The sequence below is a fragment of the Cyanistes caeruleus genome, chromosome 4 (assembly GCF_971803275.1).
Source record: "Cyanistes caeruleus chromosome 4, bCyaCae1.hap1.1, whole genome shotgun sequence".
Lineage (NCBI taxonomy): Eukaryota > Metazoa > Chordata > Aves > Passeriformes > Paridae > Cyanistes > Cyanistes caeruleus.
The window spans coordinates 718,147-730,443 of NC_141704.1; the positions used below are offsets into that span (position 1 = coordinate 718,147).

The 12,297-nt window shown below is 65.4% G+C and overlaps 1 protein-coding gene across 6 annotated transcripts in view; it reads right to left on the reverse strand.

Moving 5' to 3' along the window:
- SBF1 (SET binding factor 1) overlaps positions 1–12,297 on the reverse strand; it is a 135,259-nt gene that overhangs the window by 66,863 nt on the left and 56,099 nt on the right. For 3 of the 6 annotated variants that reach the window (XM_086886218.1, XM_086886215.1, XM_086886219.1), the window contains exons 4-6: positions 11,857–12,000; positions 6,285–6,395; positions 1,364–1,387 (exon numbers count right to left, since the gene is read on the reverse strand). In XM_086886218.1, coding sequence (XP_086742344.1) covers positions 1,364–1,387; positions 6,285–6,395; positions 11,857–12,000 — 279 coding nt within the window. The remainder of the gene's footprint in view (positions 1–1,363; positions 1,388–6,284; positions 6,396–11,856; positions 12,001–12,297) is intronic. The other 3 variants (XM_086886216.1, XM_086886220.1, XM_086886221.1) reach the window with 1 other exon arrangement.

A 12,297-nucleotide genomic window follows, 5' to 3' on the forward strand; every position in this document is an offset into this window, starting at 1 on the left:
GACAGGGACAGGGACAGGGACAGGGACGGGGACAGGGACAGCACAGGGACAGGACAGGGACAGCACAGGGACAGCACAGGGACAGGGACAGGGACAGGAGAGGGACAGGGACGGGACAGGGACAGCACAGGGACAGCACAGGGACAGCACAGGGACAGGGGCAGCACAGGGAGAGCACAGGGACAGCACAGGGACAGGGACGGGACAGGGACAGCACAGGGACGGGACAGGGACAGCACAGGACAGGGACAGGAGAGGGACAGGGACAGGAGAGGGACAGGAGAGGGACAGCACAGGGACGGGACAGGGACAGCACAGGGACAGCACAGGGACGGGACAGGGACAGCACAGGGACAGCACAGGACAGGGACAGGAGAGGGACAGGGACAGGAGAGGGACAGGGACAGGAGAGGGACAGGGACAGGAGAGGGACAGGGACAGGGCTGGGGACAGGGACGGGACAGGGACAGCACAGGGACAGGAGAGGGACAGGGACAGAGAAAGGACAGGGACAGGGACAGCCAGACACCCCCGGGCACACAGCCAGGGCCACCATGCCCCAGCACAACCCCCATCTGCTGCAGGAGGAGGAGAAGGAGGAGAAGGAGAAGGAGAAGGAGAAGGAGAAGGAGAAGGAGAAGGAGAAGGAGGAGAAGGAGAAGGAGAAGGAGAAGGAGAAGGAGAAGGAGAAGGAGAAGGAGAAGGAGGAGGAGAAGGAGAAGGAGGAGGAGGAAAAAAGAGAGAAGTTGCTGCCACAGCACCCACTGGTCCCCAGAACTCAAGAGATCTCCAGGACATGAGGGATCCCTGGGACATGGGTTATCAGAACCCTGAGCTGGGTTCTCACAGAACCCTGAGCTGGGTTATCAGAACCCTGAGCTGGGTTATCAGAACCATGAGCTGGGTTATCAGAACCCTGACCTGGGTTATCAGAACCCTGAGCTGGGTTATCAGAACCATGAGCTGGGTTCTCACAGAACCCTGAACTGGGTTATCAGAACCCTGAGCTGGGTTATCAGAACCCTGAGCTGGGTTCTCACATCCCTGAGCTGGGTTATCAGAACCCTGAGCTGGGTTATCAAAACCCTGAACTGGGTTATCAAAACCCTGAACTGGGTTATCAGAACCATGAGCTGGGTTCTCACAGAACCTGTGAGAATCAGAACCCTGAGCTGGGTTCTCAGAACCTTTCGCTGGGCTCTCACAGCCCCAGAGAGGTGGGCCTGGCATTCAGGGACACACAGGGACCGGGACCGGGGGCTGGGGCACAGTAATTAACAGAGAGGCTGCTAACGAGGGGACAGACCCAGAACCAGGAGAGAAAAAAGGCAAAAAGAAGGTGGGAAAGAAAAGGAGTTCGTACCACGGCTTCGTCCTCCGCGTCAGGCTGAGGTGGGACAGACAGAGAGCACAGTCAGTTAGGACACACGGACAGGGACAGGAGACCACGGACACGGACACCAGCAGGGACAGGAGCCCAGGGACACGGACATGGACATGGACACGAGCAGGGACAGGAGCCCATGGACACTGACACAGACATGGACAGTGGGACAGGAGCCCAGGGACACTGACACGGACACCAGCAGGGACAATGGGACAGGACAGGAGCCCAGGGACACGGATATGGACACAGACACGGACACGGACACTGACACAGACATGGACAATGGGACAGGACAGGAGCCCAGGGACACGGACACGGACACCAGCAGGGACAGGAGCCCAGGGACACGGACATGGACACAGACACGGACACGGACACGAGCAGGGACAATGGGACAGGACAGGAGCCCAGGGACACTGACACAGACATGGACACCAGCAGGGACAGGAGCCCATGGACACTGACATGGACACCAGCAGGGACAATGGGACAGGACAGGAACCCAGGGACACTGACACTGACACCAGCAGGGACAGGAGCCCAGGGACACTGACACAGACATGGACAGTGGGACAGGAGCCCAGGGACACGGACACGGACACCAGCAGGGACAGGAGCCCAGGGACACTGACACGGACACCAGCAGGGACAATGGGACAGGACAGGAACCCAGGGACACTGACACAGACACCAGCAGGGACAGTGGGACAGGACAGGAGCCCAGGGACACTGACACAGACATGGACAGTGGGACAGGAGCCCAGGGACACTGACACAGACACCAGCAGGGACAGTGGGACAGGACAGGAGCCCATGGACACGGACACGGACACGAGCAGGGACAGGAGCCCAGGGACACTGACACAGACATGGACACGAGCAGGGACAGGAGCCCAGGGACACGGACACAGACACCAGCAGGGACAGGAGCCCAGGGACACTGACACAGACATGGACAGTGGGACAGGACAGGAGCCCAGGGACACTGACACAGACATGGACAGTGGGACAGGAGCCCAGGGACACGGACACGGACACCAGCAGGGACAGTGGGACAGGACAGGAGCCCATGGACACGGACACGGACACCAGCAGGGACAGGAGCCCAGGGACACTGACACAGACATGGACAGTGGGACAGGACAGGAACCCAGGGACACTGACACAGACACCAGCAGGGACAGGAGCCCAGGGACATGGACATGTGTCACCCTGAAAACTCAGCTTCTGAGCTTGCTGCCATGGTTTTCTAAGGACTTTCCCAGGACAGTGACTGTAAACATAGATATGTGTACATTCTTTCTGTTCCACGTTTTGTGATGGGCATCTCTCATGGCCAGTGCAGGGGGAAAGTGTTATCCTGACCATCCAATCCCTGGCCAATTTCTGACCAATCTAATCCCTGGCCATGGTCAGAAACTTATAAATCCTGGGGGGAAAAATAAACTGTGCTCTTTCTTCACCACACCTCGATCTGTGTCCGTGTGATCTATTCATCTTCAGCGGTAACAGACACAGACACCAGCAGGGACAGTGGGACAGGACAGGAGCCTACGGACACCAGCAGGGACAGTGGGACAGGACAGGAGCCCAGGGACACTGACACAGACACCAGCAGGGACAGGAGCCCAGGGACACTGACATGGACACCAGCAGGGACAGTGGGACAGGACGGGAGCCCAGGGACACTGACACAGACACCAGCAGGGACAGGAGCCCAGGGACACTGACACAGACACCAGCAGGGACAGTGGGACAGGACAGGAGCTCAGGGACACTGACACAGACACCAGCAGGGACAATGGGACAGGACAGGAGCCCAGGGACACTGACACAGACACCAGCAGGGACAGGAGCCCAGGGACACCGACACAGACACCAGCAGGGACAGTGGGACAGGACAGGAACTCAGGGACACTGACACAGACACGAGCAGGGACAATGGGACAGGACAGAACCCCACAGACACGGACACCAGCAGGGACAGTGGGACAGGACAGGAGCCCAGGGACACTGACACAGACATGGACAATGGGACAGGACAGGAGCCCAGGGACACTGACACGGACACCAGCAGGGACAGGAGCCCAGGGACACGGATATGGACACAGACACGGACACGGACACAGACATGAGCAGGGACAGTGGGACAGGACAGGAGCCCAGGGACACTGACACAGACATGGACAGTGGGACAGGAGCCCAGGGACACTGACACAGACACCAGCAGGGACAATGGGACAGGACAGGAGCCCAGGGACACGGACACAGACACCAGCAGGGACAGGAGCCCAGGGACACCGACACAGACACCAGCAGGGACAGTGGGACAGGACAGGAACCCAGGGACACTGACACCAGCAGGGACAATGGGACAGGACAGGAGCCCAGGGACACTGACACGGACACCAGCAGGGACAATGGGACAGGACAGAACCCCACAGACACGGCCACAGAATGCCCACAGCACCAGGAACACCTGCTGGCCACGGCAGGAGAGCACCAAAACCACGGGAAGTGCCACCACCAAAGTGTCCCCGCTGTGACGCAGTCCCCGTTCCCACGGCACGGAGCCGTCCTGCCCCAGCTGGGGGCACGGATCTGTGCCAAGCTCAGCGAGCCGTGGGGGCAGAGAAGCCGCGAGGGGCCGGAGCCGGGCAGGTCCCGTGGGAAGGGACTGAGGAGCCGGGTGCCTGGCACAGCCCGGGGTGGGCAGCACCTCCCTGGGCACAGGCCTGCTGCACCCTCACCACAAATCTGAGCGCTGCTGGCCTCTCCTGGGATCAGCTCTGGCTGCCAGAGGGCGCCCCAGACCTGCAGCAGCAGCTGCCCCAAATCCCGCTGGGACTCGGGGTCAGGGAGAGCCCCTTGGGATTGGGGAGAGCACCTCGGGGTCGGGGAGAGCCCCTCGGGGTCAGGGAGAGCCCCTCGGGGTCGGGGAGAGCCCCTCGGGGTCAGGGAGAGCCCCTCGGGGTTAGGGAGAGCCCCTCGGGGTCAGGGAGAGCCCCTCGGGGTCAGGGAGAGCCCCTTGGGATCGGGGAGAGCACCTCGGGGTTAGGGAGAGCCCCTCGGGGTCAGGAAGAGCCCCTTGGGGTTAGGGAGAGCCCCTCGGGGTCAGGGAGAGCCCTTTGGGGTCGGGGAGAGCCCCTCGGGGTCAGCGGGCAGGAATCCCCAGGGGAGGCACCACTGCCCCACAGCGCTGTCCCACTGCCCCTGGTGCTGTCCCAGTGCCCCACAGCGCTGTCCCACTGCCCCTGGTGCTGTCCCACTGCCCCACAGCGCTGTCCCACTGCCCCACGGTGCTGTCCCACTGCCCCACAGCGCTGTCCCAGTGTCCCTGGCGCTGTCCCACTGCCCCACAGCGCTGTCCCAGTGCCCCACAGTGCTGTCCCACTGCCCCACAGCGCTGTCCCAGTGCCCCACAGCGCTGTCCCACTGCCCCACAGCGCTGTCCCAGCCTGTCCAAGGCTCCCCCCTGGATCAGCCTGGCTGTGGGATCACTGCTGGCACTCTGTGGGGAGAAGGGGAGCACAGCCGAGGGGAAGGCACGTGGGACACAAGCACACGTCCCCAGGGCCGTGCCAGGGGCCAGCACAGCTCCAGGGCACAACGCTGCTGTCCCCAGCCTCGTGCCACGGGCTCCAGCTGGGCTTTCCCTCTCTGCCATCCCCAGGGAGCCCCCCAGCCCCGTGTGCTGAGCCCAGCTGGCCCTGGAGCAGGCTGGGGGGACACACGGGTCTGGGGGGACACACGGCTCTGGGGGGACACACGGGTCTGGGGGACACACGGCTCTGGGGGGACACATGGCCCTGGGGGGACACATGGCTCTGGGGGGACACACGGCTCTGGGGGGACACACGGCTCTGGGGGGGACACACGGCTCTGGGGGGACACACGGCTCTGGGGGGACACATGGCTCTGGGGGGACACACGGGTCTGGGGGGACACACGGGTCTGGGGGGGACACACGGCTCTGGGGGACACACAGGTCTGGGGGGGACACACGGCTCTGGGGGGACACACGGCTGTGGGGGGACACACGGCTCAAGGGGACACATGGCTCTGGGGGGACACACGGGTCTGGGGGGACACACGGGTCTGGGGGGACACACGGCTGTGGGGGGGACAAACGGCTCTGGGGGGACACACGGCTCTGGGGGGACAGCAGGGCGGCCTCAGCTCCAGGAGAAGCTGACACTGCTCCTCAGGGCCCCAGGGATGGGCACAGGACCTGGCACAGTCACAGGCACAGACATGGACACAGGCACAGAGATGAACACAGACATGGACACAGGACCTGGCACAGACATGGACACAGACACAGACACAGGACCTGGCACAGACACAGGCACAGGACCTGGCACAGTCACACACAGGACCTGGCACAAACACAGACACAGGACCTGGCACATTCACACACACAGGACCTGGCACAGTCACACACACAGAACCTGGCACAAACACAGACACAGAACCTGGCACAGACACAGGCACAGGACCTGGCACAGACACAGCACCAAGCCAGTGCCCCGAGGAGAGCTCCAGGCTGCTGTCCTGGCCCTGCTGGCCCTGCTGGCCCTGCTGGCCCGTGTCCCCACGGCTGTGCCAGCGCTGGGCTCTGGAGCAGCTCTCCACAGGGTGATCCCACAGGGCTGAGCACAGAGCCAGACCCCAGGAGTGCCCTCGGAGCAGGGAATGCTTGCATGGACTGACCACACCTGTCTGTCCCAAGGCAGCAGGAGCCAGGGCACGGAACCACCGCAGCAGCTGGTGGCTAATCGAGGATCTGATGGAGTTTGTGCTCAGGAGCTCTGGGGAAGGCAGCAGGGCACAGAGCCAGCATGGCCAGCACGCTGAGAGGGACAGAGCTGGGACAGGAGGGCTGCAGGACACCCACCTGAGCTCCCCCCGTGATGGGGATGGTGCAGGTCAGCAGGTTCCCGATGACGTTCTCCAGGGACACGCTCAGCCCGTCCACGTAGATGGTGTAGATCAGCCCCAGGCTGTTCTGGAGAGGGGAGCAGAGCACACATGAGCAGGGCTGGGCGCTGCGGACACTCCCAGGGCTGTCCCTGGCCACCAACACACCCTGGCCATGCCAGCTCCAGGCCTTCCTCATCCCCATGTTCCAGCCAGGAGCCCCCTGCACGGAGCCCGAGGGGCTCCAGGAGCTGGGGACACTCCCAGAGCTGTCCCTGGTCACAAACACACCCTGGCCACACCAGCTCCAGGCCTTCCTCATCCCCATGTTCCAGCCAGGAGCACCAAGCCCGAGGGGCTCCAGGAGCTGGGGACACTCCCAGGGCTGTCCCTGGCCACCAACACACCCTGGCCACACCAGCTCCAGGCCTTCCTCATCCCCATGTTCCAGCCAGGAGCCCCCCTGCACGGAGCCCGAGGGGCTCCAGGAGCTGGGGACACTCCCAGAGCTGTCCCTGGTCACAAACACACCCTGGCCACACCAGCTCCAGGCCTTCCTCATCCCCATGTTCCAGTCAGGAGCACCAAGCCCGAGGGGCTCCAGGAGCTGGGGACACTCCCAGGGCTGTCCCTGGCCACCAACACACCCTGGCCACACCAGCTCCAGGCCTTCCTCATCCCCAAGTTCCAGCCAGGAGCCCCCCTGCACCGAGCCCGAGGGGCTCCAGGAGCTGGGGACACTCCCAGGGCTGTCCCTGGCCACCAACACACCCTGGCCATGCCAGCTCCAGGCCTTCCTCATCCCCATGTTCCAGCCAGGAGCACCAAGCCCGAGGGGCTCCAGGAGCACAGGGACAGCTCCCCCAGCACTCCCAGCCCCACACAAACCCCAAGGAAGGGATGGGAGGAGATCCTTTCCCAGCGAGGGCTGGCTGAGATGAACATTAGGGCGATGCCCTTGACAGCACACCCGGACTCTGGTCAGCCCTGGGAGGTCACTGTGGGTCCCTTCCCACAAAAACAGCCCCAGCTCAGAGGGAGTCTGGGGCAGGGAAGCCCTCAGGACAAGCTGGGAATCAGGGATTTAAGGAATTTGTGTTCCAGGCACCCTCGGGGTGTTGCTTTCCAACCTTCTCCCCATGGCATTGAGGAAAAGGGAAAACACAAACACTGAGGGAGAGCAGGGCCAGGCAGACTGTGGCACGATGGAACAGAGAGGGAAGAGCAGGATGAAGATGAAGCTCAGACTCCTGGGCATTGGAATGAGGAGCTGGGAGCTGTTTCTCTGCACTCCAAGGAACTTCTGCCTTTGGGAACAAGTGAGGTGACCCTGTGCCCTGGAACTGCCCCAGCTTTGCCTGGCAGGACCCCACTGCTGTCCCAGGCTTAGAAAAACAAATCCTGTATTGCAGAGAATTCCCACTCCATGGAAGGCCAGGGACAGCTCCCTCTGGCCCAGCCCCAGGCTCCAGCCTGGCCTTGGCCACTGCCAGGGATGCAGGGGCAGCCCCAGCTGCTCTGGCAATTCCAGCCCAGCCAGCAATTCCCAATTGCCAATTGCCAACATCCAGCCCTGTCCTCTGGCACTGGGAGCCATTCCCTGGCTCCTGGCCCTGCAGCCCTGGCCCAGTCCCTCTGCAGCTCTCCTGGAGCCCCTTCAGGCCCTGCAGGGGCTCTGAGCTCTCCCTGGAGCCTTCTCCTCTCCAGGGGAACATTCCCAGCTCTCCTGGAGCCCCTTCAGGCCCTGCAGGGGCTCTGAGCTCTCCCTGGAGCCTTCTCCTCTCCAGGGGAACATTCCCAGCTCTCCTGGAGCCCCTTCAGGCCCTGCAGGGGGCTCTGAGCTCTCCCTGGAGCCTTCTCCTCTCCAGGGGAACATTCCCAGCTCTCCTGGAGCCCCTTCAGGCCCTGCAGGGGCTCTGAGCTCTCCCTGGAGCCTTCTCCTCTCCAGGGGAACATTCCCAGCTCTCCTGGAGCCCCTTCAGGCCCTGCAGGGGCTCTGAGCTCTCCCTGGAGCCTTCTCCTCTCCAGGGGAACATTCCCAGCTCTCCTGGAGCCCCTGCAGGCCCTGGAACGTTCTGGAAGCTCTCCCTGGACCCTTCTCCTCTGCAGGGGAGCACTCCCAGCCCCATCCCCACGGATACAATCCGTGCAGCTGCCAGCCCTGCCCAGGCACACAATGCAGCACCTTTGGAGCCTGTGCTTTTTGGCACAGACAGTGCTCCCAGGAACGGGCTGTTCCTCAGGGGTTCCATCAGCAGCTGCTCCGTGTCCCGCGCCCGTTCGGGATCAGCTGCCGGCCCCGGAGCTCCGGGGTGCTGGGGGCAGGATGGGGCTGGGCTCCCACGGGGCTGGGCTACCAAGGGGCTGGGCTACCATAGGGCTGGGCTCCCAAGGGGCTGGGCTACCATGGGGCTGGGCTACCATGGGGCTGGGCTACCAAGGGGCTGGGCTCCCATGGGGCTGGGCTACCATGGGGCTGGGCTACCATGGGGCTGGGCTACCATGGGGCTGGGCTACTTCAGGGCTCCCTCAGGGCTGATCTCCCTCAGCACCGGGCTCCCTCAGGGCTCCCTCAGGGCTGGGCTCTCTCAGGACCGGGCTCCCTCAGCACCGGGCTCTTATGGCACCGGGCCCTCATGGCACCGGGTTCCCTCAGCACCGGGTTCCCTCAGCACCGGGCTCCCTCAGCACTGGGCTCTCACGGCACCGGGCCCTCATGGCACCGGGCTCTCATGGCACCGGGCTCCCTCAGCACCGGGCTCTCATGGCACCGGGCCCTCATGGCACCGGGCCCTCATGGCACCGGGCTCCCTCAGCACCGGGCTCCCTCAGCACCGGGCTCCCTCAGCACCGGGCTCCCTCAGCACTGGGCTCCCTCAGCACCGGGCTCCCTCAGCACCGGGCTCTCATGGCACCGGGCTCCCTCAGCACCGGGCTCCCTCAGCACCGGGCTCCCTCAGCACCGGGCTCCCTCAGCACCGGGCTCTCATGGCACCGGGCTCCCTCAGCACCGGGCCCTCATGGCACCAGGCCCTCATGGCACCGGGCTCTCATGGCACCGGGCTCCCTCAGCACCGGGCCCTCATGGCACCAGGCCCTCATGGCACCGGGCTCTCATGGCACCGGGCTATCTCAGCACCGGGCTCCCTCAGCACCGGGCCCTCATGGCACCGGGCTCCCTCAGCACCGGGCTCTCTCAGCACCGGGCTCCCTCAGCACTGGGCTCCCTCAGCACCAGGCTCTCTCAGCACCGGGCCCTCATGGCACCGGGCTCCCTCAGCACCGGGCTCCCTCAGCACCGGGCTCCCTCAGCACCAGGCCCTCATGGCACCGGGCTCCCTCAGCACCGGGCTCCCTCAGCACCGGGCTCCCTCAGCACTGGGCTCCCTCAGCACCGGGCTCTCTCAGCACCGGGCTCTCTCAGCACCGGGCTCCCTCAGCACCGGGCTCCCTCAGCACCGGGCTCTCATGGCACCGGGCTCCCTCAGCACCGGGCTCCCTCAGCACCGGGCTCCCTCAGCACCGGGCTCCCTCAGCACCGGGCTCTCATGGCACTGGGCTCCCTCAGCACCAGGCTCCCTCAGCACCGGGCCCTCATGGCACCAGGCCCTCATGGCACCGGGCTCTCATGGCACCGGGCTCCCTCAGCACCGGGCCCTCATGGCACCAGGCCCTCATGGCACCGGGCTCTCATGGCACCGGGCTCCCTCAGCACCGGGCCCTCATGGCACCAGGCCCTCATGGCACCGGGCTCTCATGGCACCGGGCTATCTCAGCACCGGGCTCCCTCAGCACCGGGCCCTCATGGCACCGGGCTCCCTCAGCACCGGGCTCCCTCAGCACCGGGCTCCCTCAGCACTGGGCTCCCTCTGCACCAGGCTCTCTCAGCACCGGGCTCTCTCAGCACCGGGCTCCCTCAGCACCGGGCTCCCTCAGCACCGGGCCCTCATGGCACCGGGCTCCCTCAGCACCGGGCTCCCTCGGCACCGGGCTCCCTCAGCACCGGGCTCCCTCAGCACCGGGCTCCCTCAGCACCAGGCCCTCATGGCACCGGGCTCCCTCAGCACCGGGCTCCCTCAGCACTGGGCTCCCTCAGCACCGGGCTCCCTCAGCACCGGGCTCTCATGGCACCGGGCCCTCATGGCACCGGGCTCCCTCAGCACCGGGCTCTCATGGCACCGGGCCCTCATGGCACCGGGCCCCCTCAGCACTGGGCTCCCTCAGCACCGGGCTCCCTCAGCACCGGGCTCCCTCAGCACCGGGCTCTCATGGCACCGGGCTCTCATGGCACCAGGCTCTCATGGCACCGGGCTCCCTCAGCACCGGGCTCCCTCAGCACCGGGCTCTCATGGCACCGGGCTCTCATGGCACCAGGCTCTCTCAGCACCGGGCTCCCTCAGCACCGGGCTCTCATGGCACCGGGCTCCCTCAGCACCAGGCTCCCTCAGCACCAGGCCCTCATGGCACCGGGCTCTCATGGCACCGGGCTCCCTCAGCACCGGGCTCCCTCAGCACCGGGCCCTCATGGCACCAGGCCCTCATGGCACCGGGCTCTCATGGCACCGGGCTCTCTCAGCACTGGGCTCCCTCAGCACCGGGCCCTCATGGCACCAGGCTCCCTCAGCACCGGGCTCCCTCGGCACCGGACTCCCTCAGCACCGGGCTCTCATGGCACCGGGCTCCCTCAGCACCGGGCTCTCATGGCACCGGGCTCCCTCAGCACCGGGCTCTCATGGCACCGGGCTCCCTCAGCACCGGGCTCCCTCAGCACCGGGCCCTCATGGCACCGGGCTCCCTCAGCACCGGGCTCCCTCAGCACCGGGCTCCCTCAGCACCGGGCTCTCATGGCACCGGGCTCTATTAGCACCGGGCTCCCTCAGCACCGGGCTCCCTCAGCACCGGGCTCTCATGGCACCGGGCTCTCTCATCACCGGGCTCCCTCAGCACCGGGCTCTCTCAGCACCGGGCTCTCATGGCACCGGGCTCTCTCAGCACCGGGCTCTCATGGCACCGGGCTCCTTCAGCACCGGGCTCCCTCAGCACCGGGCTCCCTCAGCACCGGGCTCTCATGGCACCGGGCTCTCATGGCACCGGGCTCCCTCAGCACCGGGCTCTCTCAGCACCGGGCTCTATTAGCACCGGGCTCCCTCAGCACCGGGCTCTCTCAGCACCGGGCTCCCTCAGCACCGGGCTCTCTCAGCACCGGGCTCCCTCAGCACCGGGCTCCCTCAGCACCGGGCTCTCATGGCACCGGGCTCCCTCAGCACCGGGCTCTCTCAGCACCGGGCTCCCTCAGCACCGGGCTCTCATGGCACCGGGCTCCCTCAGCACCGGGCTCTCTCAGCACCAGGCTCTCATGGCACCGGGCTCCCTCAGCACCGGGCTCCCTCAGCACCGGGCTCCCTCAGCACCGGGCTCTCTCAGCACCGGGCTCCCTCAGCACCGGGCTCTCATGGCACCGGGCTCTATTAGCACCAGGCTCCCTCAGCACCGGGCTCCCTCGGGGCCGTGCCAGCTCAGCCCCGCTCCCGCAGCCGCTCCCGACTCACCCGGAACACCTCGGCGTGGTCCAGCCGTGACACCAGCACCAGGCTCTTGGGAGCGAAGAGCTGCGCAGGCTGCACGGGGGACGAGGCCACCTCCTCCTCATCCTCCTCCTCCTCGCCCTCACCATTCCTGGCGTGGCTCTGGGGCTGGGGAGACACAAGGCAGCCCGCGCTGGGGGTTAAGGGATGCTCTGCCCTGTCCCGAGCTCCTGGTGGCACAGGGAAGGCAGGAACCCTTGGACAGTGCCAAAGGCAGCTGGATCCTTCACTGGCAGCACTGCCAGCCCCTGTTCCTGTGTCCCTGTGTGCCTGTGTCCCATGTCCCTGTGTCCTGGTGTCCCCGTGTCCCTGTGTCCTGGTGTCCCCGTGTCCCTGTGTCCTGGTGTCCCATGTCCCTGTTCTCCTGTGTCTCCATGTTCCTGTGTCCTGGTGTTCTCATGTCCC